Source organism: Sander lucioperca, chromosome 13 (genome assembly GCF_008315115.2).
Source record: "Sander lucioperca isolate FBNREF2018 chromosome 13, SLUC_FBN_1.2, whole genome shotgun sequence".
Taxonomy (NCBI): domain Eukaryota; kingdom Metazoa; phylum Chordata; class Actinopteri; order Perciformes; family Percidae; genus Sander; species Sander lucioperca.
In genome coordinates, this window is record NC_050185.1 from 5,254,627 (window position 1) to 5,270,216 (window position 15,590).

The window sequence follows — 15,590 nt, forward strand, 5'->3', positions numbered from 1 at the left end:
GGTTGAGCACAAGTGAGAGTTCTTGTCTGGCTGAGCTTGGGGCAATTTAATTTCCTCCGTGCTCTCATCTCGCATATTGCTGTTATTACTGCTGATGTTCTGATCCGCAGTGAAGTTAGAAGGCTAGGTTTCCCTCCCCTGAGAGCCAGGTGGAATTCTAACTACATTACCTGTTTACATGTCAAATATGTACAAGATGAACGTGGTGGCCATTGCAAGCACACTCCAGGAACTAGCTTTCCATTTGGAAATGTAGCAGAAAGACAACTTGCTGTAGACACAGCAGAACATCCCTGACTCTGTGTACCTTTTTTGTTTTGCTCGTCTCGTGCTTCCTTCAATTGCTCTGCCTCCTCTGATGGGTTCATTATTCTTCCTCTCCTCCTGCCATCTTTAGTTTTTTTCCTCTCTCCTCTCTTTCCTCCTCCTCTACCCAGTGGTATTGCTGTGCGTATGCCTGGTGTTGATCGTGGCATAGAAAAGCCTGCCGATGACTGTCTCCATGGAAATGTGGAAGAATATGCCAGTGTCTATGAAAGAGAATGAAAACTCTTTTCATTGTTGTTTGCTTTTCTTTTCTTTTTTTTACCCTCCTCGTTGTTTTCCTTGTTTTTGTTCTTTCCCCTCCTCCATCACCGCAGCTACTAGCTATGAGGTTTCTTGTTGGCTCCACCTGGCCTTTATTTCTAGGCATTTCCTGTGTGTGTGTGTGTGTGTGTGTGTGTGTGTGTGTGTGTGTGTGTGTGTGTGTGTGTGTGGGGCAACAGAATTGGGGGGCTACTGCTCTTTGTTGACACAGCAGGTGTTGATTTGGCTCCACAGTAGTCGCTTTGTTTGTTCCACCTTCATTCTTGTTGAGCACAGAAAGGGCAGAACAGCGCAGGCTGCCAGGCTGAAGGGCATTGCCAAGATAAAACAGAGGCTGCTTTCTATCTTCCATATATTTAGTTTGGTTCAGTGAGCAAGGCCTTAGCTTTCAGAAAGCCCACAACTGTCATTTCAAGGCCTTTTGTTTTATTGGTTTTCTAGAAGGACTTTTATTTTCATAAACGGATAATTGCATCGCTCTATGTAGGTTTAGGTTAACTCAACCTGTCTTTCCTTCACTCCCTTTTCACATCCAGGTGATCCTGTACTCTGGTGACAGGTCCTACGAGGACTACTATGACCCAATGAAGGGTCGAGTCCACTTCAACTCGGCCGACCCCAAGAATGGCGACGCCTCCATCAACCTGACGGGGCTGAAGTCGTCCGACTCGGGCACCTACCAGTGTAAGGTGAAGAAGGCTCCCGGCATCCGCAGCAGGAAGATGCTGCTGATCGTCATGGGTGAGTGGAACCAACTGAACACACTCTGGTGTGTTTGCTTTTTTTCCTCACAGGGTAAATTCTCTCTCTCTACACATGCACCAAATCACACGGCCTTTGCCCTCCTTGGCTGTTTTGATGTAATGCCTTCCAAAATCGAGTGCATGACCTTCCCGGAGGCTGTGGAGCATTGCCCCCTTTGTGATACAATTCTGTATTCATCTTCGACGCTCTGATTATGTCTAAAATGATTTATTTTTTTTCCACTTAATATTGCGGCCATGATTTACAAGTTATATCTATTTTTCTATTTAGTATTAGTCTTGGCGAACAAAATTATTTTATTGCTTTTTTTCGTCAATCACAGCTCCCATTTTAACTTGTTTTAATGTTCGTATGCAAATGATGCAAATATTTACACTATTAGCTATATTCTTAGACTATTAACTGTGAAAACTACAATAATATCAAATGATTACACGTTATTCATTTTGAAACCTTAACACCCTAAATAGTACAGGCAAAGGCAATTAAACAATATGACATCATTTCCAAAGTGCACAATGTAATCCTGTCTTTAAAAATGTGGTCAAACCTCAGCAATGGCGTTGATGCACTCAGCTGGCTTTTTATTGCACAGGGTGAGATGGGTGACACATCAGAGTTGTACAAGTCAGATGATTCACTCCCAAGGCAAACACACACTCACACAGAGTGGCCTTGCTGGTCAGTCAACTGACTAAATGATGTCGAAAGGGAATCGCCTCCCGAAACCCAGCCTGGTATTTGCATATGGGAAAAACAACCCACGTGTGCTGCACTAGTGCGTTGTGGGAGAAGCTGCATATTGTGCTGTTATCGCAGCCCTGTTACCGGAACGGTTTCTCCTTTCTAAAGATAGGGCAATCTCCAAAAAATGGCTTGTTGACATTTTATCATGTGTACAAAAGTGACTGCACTGCACCAACTAGCTCAACCAGAAAGACATGAGCTCTTGGAAAACAAGCAGGCTTCTCAGTAGCTATGTTGTGGCACCACTAAGCAGTTATAAAGTCATAAAAGAAATGAATGGCCAGCCACAGATAATCTGACCATTAACTGTGACTACAGCTGACGCACAAGCCACTGATTAGGCCCTTGGAAAGGCTACTTTTACATAAAAATGTATCTGACAAGAAGCAACTTAAACAAAACGAATCACCGCTTAAATCATTGCTGAGTCATACATATGCTTGTACATTTCCTGTGACGGCTTCTCTTCCGTAGAACACCCTTTGCATTCCTCACCAGCGAGGAAGGATTCATCAATTGTTTTCATGCCTATTTTTAAATGTCAGTTAATGTCATTGTTAAGTTTATCATTTCAGGGCGCCCGGATAGCTCAGTTGGTAGAGCGCGCGCCCATATCTAGAGGTTTACTCCTCGACGCAGCGGGCCCGGGTTCGACTCTGACCTGCGCCCTTTGCTGCATGTCATTCCCCCCTCTCTCTCCCCTTTCATATCTTCAGCTGTCCTGTCAAAGGCCAAAAAAGCCCCAAAAAATAATCTTAAAAAAAAAAAAGAAAAAGTTTATCATTTCATCAAAGCCACCTAGTTAACAAATCCCATCTAAAATAGAAACAGCATCTAGGCTGAGGTTTGCTGCACAAGCAAATACCAGTTATATGGGCGCCCATATAGCTCAGTTGGCAGAGGCAGGCAGATTTTTATTTTTAAAGGCCAGTTATTTCATGGATCCAGGATACTATGCATCCTGATAGAGTTCCCTTGGCCTTTTGGAATTAAAATAGCCTCACATCATCACATCCCCTTCACCATACCTAGAGATTGGCATGGTTTTATGTCGGTTAGCCTAATAGCTGGTTTGATTTGCATTGAGAGATGATTTTATGGAAAGTACCCCATGCCAAATATAAAAATAAAAATCTGCCTGTCTCTATGGGAATTTAACATAGGGGTGTACTCACTTTTGTTGCCAGCGGTTTAGACATTAATGGCTGTGTGAGTTATTTTGAGGGGACAGCACATTTACACAGTTATACAAGCTGTACACTTAATACTTTACATTGTAGCAAAGTGTAATTTCTTCAGTGTTGTCCCATTAAAAGATATAATGAAATATTTACTAAAATGTGAGGGGTGTACTCACTTTTGTGAGATACTGTATATCATATATGATCATTCCAGGGTTACTGTCTTAGTATCTACTGTCCAGATGTTATTTCTGGTGGTTCTTGTACTCTTTGTGTTGATTGTCTGTCTGGTTTCATTTGTCCATCGTATCCTGCTGTGGATAAGAGCATCAGCTAGGTGACTACAATGCAAATCCATCTTTCATTCTGGTTGTCTTTATCTATAGGGTGCATGAGAGAGAGGGATAGCTCGAGGCTACAGAAGCTGACAGGCTGCTAGCTATTGACCCCAGGGGCAGGGGTGTTCTTAGCAAAGAAACATTGACAAGGAGAGGGAAGGACATCCTGCCTGCTCTGCATTCCACCTTCAGGTCGATCTTGTCACAAGGTGGATGGTCGCGAGAACAGGGGAGACGTGCATGCATATGTGTGCACAAACACACCTCAATTCTATACACTGGGTGTTGCTGTGGCTTGTCACACACACACACACACATGGCCATATGCAGGCATGCACACATGCTGAAACCTGCAGTGTCCATGGTGTCCAGCTACTGTACAGTAGGTAGCATCCCTTGTTGTGTATTCTCCTCAGGTTGCACCGGGACATTGAAGTTAACAGGAGGAGAGTGCCCACCTGCAGTCCGCCACTGCTCACAACTGTTTGTGACACACCCCCACCTGCACTCTCAACAGCCAATCATTTAGCTCTGTCTGCCACAAGTCCAGGCATTCCTAATCGCATCCAGGATCTCACTGAAAGCCCAACAGCCAATCTCTTTAATTCTTTCTGCCCAACTTTAGTGCCCACTAGTCGCTTATATTTCACTTTTATCGTTCAACTATCAGTGGTCACTCCTCAAAGTTGTGCGCCTCTTGACTCCAATAAATACCACAATCTAGCGATCCCTTTCTACTTATCTCGGCCGCAAGATAGCCTTGTGCAACTCATAAATCTCAATTCATTGTTCGTTTAACAGAGCCAGGTTAGCTGCATCGCTCTGCCCTTTATCTCTCTGCGCTCTTCCAGCCTCTGTCACCTTCTTCTTTGACCTCATCTTTCAAACAAATAAATCTGCTCATCGGACAGCAGTCCTGATAAGAGGAGCTGTGTGTTACAGCCCTCAGACGTGTCGAGTTCACCTTTAAAAAGATGCGCTCAAAATGTCATAGCTCTCTGACATTTACTGTGTGTTATGTGAATGTGTGTGTGAATGTGTGTGTGTGTGTATGCAACACAACAGCAGTAAAGAGCAGGCCGGTGAGTGAGGAGCTGCACAGCCTTGGCCCCCATCACTCCACCATCTGTCCATCAGCGCTCGCATCATTTCTGCTCTCACGAGCTCTCGGTTTTGCCCCTCCGTCCTGACGCCCTGTGTGTTTATTAAATTAGTAGGAGCACTCCGTACCGTTAGTCTACTGTTAATCCTTACGGTTATGCCTGCTAAGCTCCCCCCTTCTCGTCTGACACCTGGTTCAGATCTGGAGAGCCCCGCTCCAGGGTCTTGTTCTTACAGAACCCATTATTACCACCCCATGATGTCAGCTTTCTCTCACTGAACGCACAATACTTTGATTGTGGCCTTAAAAACATCACCTCTCATAGTTTCTCTTTTTCTCTCCCTCCCCTTTTACCCCCCCAATGCCTGGCTGACTGTGTGTCTGGGTTTCATTGGAGTCGGTCTGCTTTCAATTTGAAGCTCTGTTTGTTTTTGTATCCCCCATCTCATCTCCTACCAGCGCTCTGACTGACCCGAGGAGTGTTTGCACACGTTTGGCTTTAAGACAGAAAGCTTAGCCTCCATCCATCCTAACCCTGAAAGCTACGTGCACACGTGTGTTTGTGTGTGTCCGATGGCAGGCGACTCCCTTCTTTTTTTTGTGATTATCCTGAGCGACAGCTCCTGTAATGACAGCAGCTGTATCAATTACTCTGATTACGCCTCTCATTACACCGATGACTGCTGCTTTGAGCAAGGAAGGAGGTGAACTTCAGGAATACTCAGTACACATGCACACAACTTGCCACAAGATTTAAAAATAATAGGGTTGTAGGCAGGAGGGATGCTTTGTTTCCGAGGCCACCTGGTTGTGTCTTTTGTTTTTCACCTCTCTCAATCACTTTTCTTTCATTCTTTCTCTCCACAGTGAAGCCATCCAAGCCCAGGTGCTACGCCGAAGGCCCCACACAGGAAGGCAAAGACATTGTGCTGAGGTGTCTATCTAACGAGGGCACCAAACCCCTGCAATACAGCTGGGAGAAGACCAGTGACAGCAAGCTGCTGCCCAGCTCCGCTGTGATGGGTAATGGACCCTCTCACAAGCACTCCCAGACAAATGGAAATCAGTTTTTTAGGTCCCACACACAGGTCTTCTTTCTGTTTAACGCTGCCATCTCTTCACTGATGTGTTCTTTGCCCTCCCTACAGATCCAGTGGGAGGCACCATTAACGTGAGGAACGCATCTGCCAGCACATCTGGCACCTACCGCTGCACTGCCAATAACCGTGTTGGCTCGGAGGAATGTATTCTGTATCTCAACGTGACACCTCGTGAGTACCCAACTAACTTCACGTTGATGCACTAACCTGCAATATCCAAATAGTCGCTGATGAATTTTCAATTGACTAATCATTGTAGCCCTAGTTGAGATGTTTAAGACTGGATTTAGGCGGTGGGCCGATCAACCGGCCGACCGTCGTTGCCATCCATGAAGCCATGCCACTAGAGTGGCTAGTAATCTACGTATCTGGCTAAATTAATACACTTTTTTTTTTACCCTGTACTATCAAGAGGTGTGCATCTGGGATCCATTAGGTTAATGCACATTTGTGAAAAATTCACTTTTATCAGTGCTAGCACACATACAGACAAAGCTCAGTTGTGTTCAGTCTTTCCTCATCAACAGATCTGCCACTTTATCACAGCTAAACATAGCATTGAGAAGTGGAAAGTCCTACTGAAGATTCCAATGTATTGAGAAAGATGGTGTACATTTGATTTACGAGTGCCATAAAAAAGGTTTGAGGATTCAGTCAGCGTCTTGAGTAGTAGAAGCTGTGGTACCACAGGCTGCGGCAGCACTGTCAAACAAACAACAAACAGGTGCTGCAGCATGGGGCAGCTGTAGCCGAGTGCTGGAACACAATGTATTTATCATACAGGCACAAGGATACTTTTACCTTTCTTTGGTCTTGTCACTGAGTACGGTTTATTGATCTCAGGGCCACTATTTTGTTAATGTGCTCATAAGCTGCTGTACTGCAGAATGTGCCAGATGTAATCATTCTTGCCCTGACACTCTTCTTTGACCCAGCTTCTGTTTTAAACTCACCCTTATACTCCGAAACGGGCCACAGTTCTGTATACATTAGATATAGTGTCTGCATACACAGCAGTTAGCAGATGACGAAATGTGCATCACCGAGACCCCTTTGGCTATGCGGACGCAGAATGTTTAATGCACACTTTAGTGGTAGGAGGATGTCTTGAGTGACATTGGTAATTGCACTGAAATGTTGAACTGTTTTCAATGTGATAAGCTGAAAAAAGTGCCAGATGCGAAAAAAAAAACAAAAAAAAACCTGCCACTCACTTATGGGTCATGAGCTCTCAAAGCCATGGTCAAAGCACCACTTTGCCTCAGAAAATAATCCAGCATTATATTTTGAGGTCTTTGTTGGACGCAGACCCTTAGTTATGTTTAAGCCACTGCTACCCAAATGACATTTACCAAACCTTCCAACCCTTTTCCTCCTCGTGTTGTGCAGCCCCCAACACTGCAGGCATCATCGCAGGAGCCATCATTACTGTACTCCTGATCCTCCTCATCATTGCCATCATCCTCTTCTGCTGTTGCCGTGCCCGTAACAAGAAGAAGTATGAGAAGGAAATCTGCAATGAGATAAGGTACGTTCACTAAAACATCAATGACACTTGGCTCACAGATACCCAGCGCTCCCTTTTGATAGAAGAATATTTTGTTAAACTGTGTAGGTTTTGCTATATACTGGGAAATATGTGTCAGGTTGTATAATACTGGAAAAATGTTAGCATAAGAAATGCTAGAGGTTACATGTAATTATTACTCTCAGCTCACTGTGGTCAACACACACACACACACACACACACACACACACACACACACACACACGTCTCCAACAGCCACAACAACCATGAAAATGTTTTTTCTCTATCAGCGTTTTTTCTTTTTTTAACCCTCCTCAAATAAACAGCTGTGGTAATCAGTTTGAAAGCTTTGTTTGCTCTGTGGATCCTGTGTCATGTCTGCTGCTGGCTCGCCCCCCTCACCCCCCCTCCAGAGCCACCTACTCTAACCCCTCCACTCATCATCCAACTCTCCATCGGGCCCACAGGCTCTGTACAACCCGTGGGCTTACTATCCCTCTGCTGCGGACTGAATCTGTCTAAGACCACAATGTGACACTCGCGCTGTAGGACAAAGCGGATTAGACCGCTGGTCCTGTCTCGTAAACACAGACACACACATTCGCTGAAAGACCACAGCATGCAGCTATAGACTAAACAAGCTGGAGCCCCTCAGGCTCCGTTTGATTGAGCATTTAACTGGATTATTGCTGCTTATTAGTTGTTAATGTGGTGGCAGAGGGAGTAGAGGGCATAGCTGTACTTGGTTGCTCAGCTCAATCTCTACAGGCTATTACACGGTCAGTGTGGCTGAGCAGTGAGCAGACACCGCCCTAACCAATCAAACGGGCCAACTCCAATTATGTGTCCCTCTTTGTTGAGTCACATCATGTTTCGCTCTTGAAATGACTCATGCGCTTCTTAAGTATTTGTTTTCCTCACTGTGGGCCGCAAGTGCCAGACATTCCAGACTTGTGTCATCAAACTTCATTATGGTTTCATCAAAATCATTTTTCAAAATTCCAAATCTCTGACTTGACACTCAGGTAAGCTAATAAAAGTGAGTTTGCCGTCTTGTTGTCTAAATGTGCTCCTGTCTCTGTCTTATCTCAGAGAGGACGTGCCCCCTCCTAAGAGCCGTGTTTCGATGGCGCGCAGCTTCACCGTGGGCAGCCAGCGCTCCTCGCTGGGCTCCATGTCACCCTCCAACCTGCACGAGTACGCCCTGAAGCCCCAGTACGACAAGATTCCCTCGTCGGAGGAGTTTGAGAGGCCTCCGAGCCATGCCCCTCTGCCCCCGCCCACCGCTGCCAGGATGGGCGGCCCCAACCTCAGCCGCATGGGGGGCATCCCGGTCATGATCCCTGCCCAGAACAAGGACGGCTCAATCGTCTAGCCTGTCCTCGAGAAGTGGCCGCGCAACGAGGGGAGGGATTGGAGGAAGGGAGTAGGACACAAGCCACTGAAGATGGAGCAAGAGCTGGGATAGGGCTAACTCGCCTGACATTTAGCTCTTCAATATTTACAAACGGGAGTACACTCCTCTTATAAAGGCCTGGCTCTGCTTTGGGGCTGAGAAGAGAAATTGAATTGTACTGGAAACACAACAGAGCACATTAACTTTTTATCAAATATAAATACAAAAAACTTTTATGAATTTTACTTCCTGGACTTTCTCACTGAAAAATGAATTGGGGTGGATATAAAGCAGAATGGTCAATATACAAATTATATTGTACATAACGTGAATGCATGTTTTTTTTTTTTTTGTTTTTTTTTTTTGTTTTTTTTTATATAGATGGCCCTTGCGGTAGAGATACTCTATGTTCAAAACAGATCCAGGCCCCTAATTGGCCAGCTTTACAGCTGTATGCATGTATGTATAAAATTGCAGCCGTAAGCGTGTGTGTGAATAGAAGTTATGTTTGTGAATGGGAGTTCTGGAAATGTATAGTTCATTTATCGTCTTTTAATGCCTACATGATGATCATTGGTCAGGAAATCCAGTCACTAGTTGTTTTTCTGACATCTGTAATTCCATAAATGTATTGTATATGACCTTTTGGAAAAATGGAAAGACACTTATTACAAGAAAATTCACCAATTTGAATTAGTCCTTCAACTGAGTTGAAAAAGGTCTATTTAGGTCAGCCCTTTTCTGTTGAACCGTTTGCTGTTTGAATTGGCTGAACAGGATTGGCTGGTGGTGAGGGGAGGGTCAGACCGCAACCTCTTGTGATTGGGTGGATTATTGCTTCTTGACTAAGCTTAAAAAACAATAACCGCCATCGCTCCTCCAGAGATCTTAGAGGAGGTAGTGTATAGGGAAATAAGGGAGGCAGCTGGACAGCTAGGTTCACTGAGCAATCAGCTTTGATTGTGTTTGACTGGCCCCTAAACCCTGTGACCACCAGAACATCCTCCCCTAACACACACACACACACACACACACACACACCCCATATTAGCAGGACAAGAGCACCCAGTCTTAATTCATCATCTGTAGTATCAGTCACCCCCCCCCGCCCCCCCTCTCAGATGTCCAGCATATGTAATCCTCCTTATTTTTAGTCTCATTCCAAGGGGCCAATATCTTGTTTAACCTTCTCTCTGTGGTCAATATGAAAGCTTTCATGGCTTCTGTAGCATTAATTGGACCTTTTAATGAAGGATGTTAAGCCGGCCTACATGAAGAAAGGGCCCATAAAGAGGACCAAATGAGAAAAGCCTTGGAATGCTGAATTGTACTGCTCTGCATTCACTTTACAACCCCTTTGGTTTGAGTTCATTGTGCAGTCTCAGTGCTGGATAATATAAATGTCCTTTCAGTCAGTGGATGTTTCTGTAGGTGAGTCCTTGCAGATTGTGGGTTATTCTACTCTTAAATAATGCCCTTTCTTCCATTGTTTGCAAAACTGTTGGAAGCCCAATATCTAATCTCGTCTGCTACTTTACAAAGAAAACCAGTATGAATACTTGGAGTGTGTTTCTTTTTTGCTCCAGCGCCTTATTCTATTCCTTATTGTAGCCTTACACACCTCCCCTCAGTTCACCTCTGCACAACCCTAACAGCTACTTCTATTGTGCCTTGTTGCCCCAGTTGAGTTGTGCCGTAGCATATCCGCCAACGTGTGCTATGTGCAGTAGCATCATCCCAAATGGCCATCGTAGGCCACGGCCTCTAGAACAATATAATAATCAGTTATAATATAATAGTCAGTACACAGTGAGCCTATTGATTGTTTTCTGTTCAGGTCAAGTCTAGGATTTCCCACACCCACTCACTGCATACAAATTCCCCCATAGCTTAACACAACTTTTATCATTGTCTCGAAGCTTGGGTTTTTTATTCCATAAGGTGACCATGTTTTTTAAACTTTATTTAAGGTAAATTGATGTGCTTTTTTTGGTTCTGGCTGTATGTATAAATGTCCTGTCAAAGTAACCTTATCTAATCACAACAGTTGAATGATGGCGTTTGTATGTATATGTGATGCTCTGCCGTGCTGTGCTTGGCAAATCTATATCTAAAACAAGAGGAGGGACGGTGTGGGTCTTTTCACAGTTTAAATGTTCCGTAGTATGATTGGAAATTTCTGGCAATGTGTGAGTGAGTGTTCTGTAACTTCCTGTGTGAATTCTGGGATCTAAGGGGACGTGACTGCTAAGACAAAGAAATTACATCTGTCAGTTTCTCTTAAACGTGTGTGTGTGTGTGTGTGTGTGTGTGTGTGTGTGTGTGTGTGTGTGTGTGTGCGTGCGTGCGTATTGTACATGAAGGGAGTTTGCGGTCAGGATGGGCCCCTGTAGAAGTCTAGTTAGATTTCCACCTGCTGACAAACTGTACAGAGCTCTAAGAGAGATGGTCCTGTTACTGTCCCTCTGTGTGCTCAGAAGATTAACTACTAACAACAATATTAACTGTAGCTTTGAAATCAGCGTACTAATATTGTATGAAGATCTCCTTTGAGGTTTGCACACTGTGTGAAAACCAGTTTCTTTTTGTGTGTATTTTTTGTGCTGTTGTTTTTGAATAATAAAAGTCCATGAAATTAAGAATAGGCAGCCACGATTGTTTATTTACTGAAGCAGTAGCAGCTTGTTGACATGAGCGTAAATAAAACTCAATTTCTCTCCTCTCCAGCGGCGCATGTTCTCTGGGGGACTAGGCTTCCTGCAGCTTTTTGAGTGATTAATTTTAATCAGCCAATGAATTCCACCCCTTACACCAGGTGAGGTGACTTTCTAACCACCTAATGACTGTAATTAATCAATTAAGCGGGCAGGCACAATCGCCCTCTGCAGTCTCCAATGCTCACCATTCAGCTTTAGTGTAAACACGCAAAGGTTTGTGACCTGCCTCACCTACCAGCACCGTTTTACCGCTCACCCTGTAGGCTTCTTAATGACTCATTGCCATCCCCCCACTGCACTGTATTGTCCGTAGCATCGTGGCCATTTGAGTCACCATTTACGTAGCTTTTCTTTCAATTACAGCCAATTTCCCCCCTTTCAGTTAATGTGGTGGGTAACGACTTCCATTGCAAACCCAGCACTAATCAAAGTTGTACAAAATAAGCTTTCTAATGAGGTATGCTGAATGGTGTAAAATGCCTAGTTAATGGCCGAGGGACAGATCGTGCTCGTGTTGATGTAACATGTTTCTATTTTGACTCCTCACACTCTTTATACACTCACCGACATGCTGGTGATCTCGACATGTGGATAGGTCGATAGCTGATTATTAGCCAACAGCTCCACTGTGTGCAGGCTGTTGACAGGTAGTCAATAAAAAGACTAAAGCACTTAGTAGCAGTGCTAAGCGGACGTCCATTGCTATAATTGGATGTCAGTAATAGATAGGGCCCCAGAGCATTGATCTGTGGCTAGGCAAAGTCCCTCCTAATGGCTCCCCCAGCAGCTCTACACATCAGGGGGGTTCTCCTATGCACCGGGTGTGTTCAGCCGCAGTGATACCTGCACAATCGCAGCCGTCCTACAAATGGATGCGGTGGGACGTAATGGCACTTTTATGGCCGAGCATTCAAAACATTCATTAAAAAGACATTAGAGATGTGTGCTAGTGCACGTGTGCAGATTACATTTATGGACTAAAGGGCTGTTCTCATTGAATTAATGTTCAATGAGTCATACATCATCCCTCAGTGTCTTCCAGTCCAATATCCATTTGGGACATGTTTTTTTTTTTTTTTTTTTTTTTTTTTACCTCATGTCCTCATTCACATAAGGGAGAGAGTGGGGTTGTGCTAAGCACCTGGGGATTTGTGCCTGCCTCCCACTTCCCCGGCTCCCTCCCTCCTGCTTGGATAAGGTATTAATTGTTTGCACGGATCAAGGAGGTTGGTATTGCAAAAAATAAATAAATAAATAAATAAAACCTCATTGGTTCTCCAGGAGGGTTTCCTTGGCAACCTTATCTGGTTGTACACAGTCTAAGCCGGCTGCTAGCGGAATGATTTATCTTGTAAAGAGTGATTCGCTTCCTGCTAACAAAAGAGGCCTCAAAAAGCATGAGGTCTCATCAAAGTCGCTCTCCTCCAGCATGACGTCTGCTCTCACAGGCGTTAAGCTTTCTGCTGTTTTTAGAAACCTCAGTCAGGTTGGGAGAGAGTTTCAGGGGGAATTCTGGGTAGGATAGTGGAATATGCATATGCATGAAAAGCGAGCTCCATCAACTCCGTTGGCACAGCAGTACATTAACATTTTGGCTCGGCGCTCTGAGCACTTTGGGTGTAAAATGACACAGATTGTGATGTGAATGTAAGCTTTTACAGCTACACTGGATAATTCACTGAGGAGCCACAGCCATTTTTGGACATGGTCCCTCTTGCAGTATTTAGAGATGGATACAGGTTAACTCCAAAAAGCTCTGAAGTCCTATATTTGGACAATGCAACCAGTCTGTCTGAGACTACTCTTAAATTAAAGCTGACAGTCTGAACTTTAAATGCACAGTCATTGTGCCATGTGAAATGAAAAGGAATCGGAGAAGGAGGCACAGCATCAATGTGTCACCATGCAAACACTCACGGCACTCAACCGTATGTCGCCTTGAACAACCTGCATGTTGCGGCTGGAGACGGCGGAGGTTATTCTGCGGAGAGGCAGTCGGGTCCAAACCTGAGCCAATCATCCCACTCTGTCTGCTGCGCCTGCAGACAGCCCAGATTTCTCAGGAGGCTTACCAAGCTGCTGTGCACTCATTTGTCAGTCTTCCTCATCTCCCAGTCTGGGAGGAGGAGAGCTCTGGTATAGCATCCAGCAGCCCTCCCCACCTCTCCTGTCTTCCCTTTTGGTCGATATATGGAGTCATCTGTTAAGGGCCGACCTCTACGCCCGTTCGCATCTCAGCATCGTTTTGGGTCACTATTCAGACCCCATGCTGCTCACATTTCTATGACTAATATGTGACTTTTGATGGATGACCTTCTCCCTCTCTGGGGAGAAGTGGGGAGCAGCGGTGGATGCATGCTGAGATTATAGGCCTACTTCCAGTCCAAGAACATCATGTCATACCGAGATCCCCCTCTCTCTGGCGGGACTTTGTCTGGTAAACTTCATGGATCAGTGAGGTGATGCTCATCAGCAGATGTGACATTTTATTCACTGGCGGGAAGATTGCGTGTAGCATGAGCGAAATAGAGAGCAAGCACTTAAGCTCCTTATCACAGGAGACACACCGCGTGTGGGGGGAAATTAAAGTCATCAGAGTTGCTTCTCGACCTTCTTCCATATGCCGCTGGAGAAGAGAAGAGAGGAGGGAATACAAGAAGGCAGGACACCTGGTTTAATATCCTCTCCCAGTGTAGCTTCACACACACACACACACACACACACACACACACACACACACACACACACACACACACACACACACACACACACACACACACACACACACACACACAGTTCTTTTGATCTTTTGTCCCAACATTGTGCTCTGTTATCACATATCTTCCTTGAGTCAAGCTGAGAGATTGGAACCAGTGGAAACACTGTGGTTTAAATCCCACAGACCAAGATGGAGGTTACACAGTGCAGCTCAACTCAGTCGTTTACAATGTGATTTGTACTTTTAATCTGCACCTCGGCTGGACTCTATTATAGGTGATCATCCTCCAATGTCATGTCATCAGGAGGGCACAATGGAGGCCGGCCATAAAATGTAGCCTCGGCAAGGGAATGGGGCTCAGTTTCCCTTTTTCTCCCTCTGATGATTGGGGTCATCTCTATTATTACCACAGCGGTCAGTGATATATCAACATGCGCGTCTCTCAGCGTCGGCCCATGTATGTGTACATACGTGTTAGTGCTGGTTGCGTGTAGTATCCGTGTGCAGTAGCATCACCCTGAATGGCTACAGAGAGGGCAAAGGTCAGGGTGGTGATTTAACAGGATGGGGCAACACCCCCCCCCCCTCATCTCAGGCTATTTCCAGCTTAGCAATTAGACACTATTTTTTTCTTCATGCTGGACACATACCTCCGGCCACCTTCACAGACTGAAACCTCCCCTCCCTGCGGCACTCCAGCTGCCACAGGTGTTAAATGAGACACAGTTCAACATAGAAATTTCATTCAAACTTCAAAATGCTCAGCTCATTGAGCATATCATCGAAATGACTTTCGGTGTTAACATCGTTCATTCTTTCTGAAATAGTTAATGTTGTTCAGCTTCAACCTACAACACAGGTGTTATTTACAAAGATGTAAACATGTTTAACTAGAACTATTTCAACAGTGCAGTTTAGCTCTGACCGGCCAGCAATGCTGCAGCTGCAGCTTTTCAGTGGCCAGCAATCCCACAACTATTTCTTCAGAAATTGCATTCTCTTGCTGAAGAAGAATAATTGAAGAAGAATTGCTGTGCTATTCTCATCAATCTGGATTTGTATGGGCAAGAATTTCAGTCTAAAAAAATTAATAGAATATTTCATAGTGACATTGCGTTGCCTCAGACATCTCCTGTTTCCCAATTCCTTCCTATATTCTTTTTTCTAGGTTTCACAAATAGTGTTGCTTAGGGATACTGAGAAGGTTTCACATGTAGGTACAGGGGGTGGACAGAATAACAGGAACACCTTACAATAATGTTATCCAATACTGCACTGCAAACTATATATACACACTTGCTATATAAAAATGACCATGATGTTTGAATAAAATATTAAATATTATAAGCTTTGCAATTTATTGGTTGCCGGTCTACTATAAGACCTAAATTGTTCCTGTTAATTTTTCA

The 15,590-nt window shown here is 44.6% G+C and overlaps 1 protein-coding gene across 1 annotated transcript in view; it reads left to right on the forward strand.

Annotated features, from left to right (window-relative positions):
- Positions 1-11,387, forward strand: part of cxadr (CXADR Ig-like cell adhesion molecule) — a 41,440-nt gene extending 30,053 nt beyond the window's left edge. The window contains exons 3-7 of the mRNA XM_031310913.2: positions 1,125-1,329; positions 5,589-5,744; positions 5,870-5,992; positions 7,211-7,349; positions 8,442-11,387. Coding sequence (XP_031166773.1) covers positions 1,125-1,329; positions 5,589-5,744; positions 5,870-5,992; positions 7,211-7,349; positions 8,442-8,724 — 906 coding nt within the window. The 3' untranslated portion in view covers positions 8,725-11,387. The remainder of the gene's footprint in view (positions 1-1,124; positions 1,330-5,588; positions 5,745-5,869; positions 5,993-7,210; positions 7,350-8,441) is intronic.
- The last annotated feature ends 4,203 nt before the right edge of the window (positions 11,388-15,590 follow it).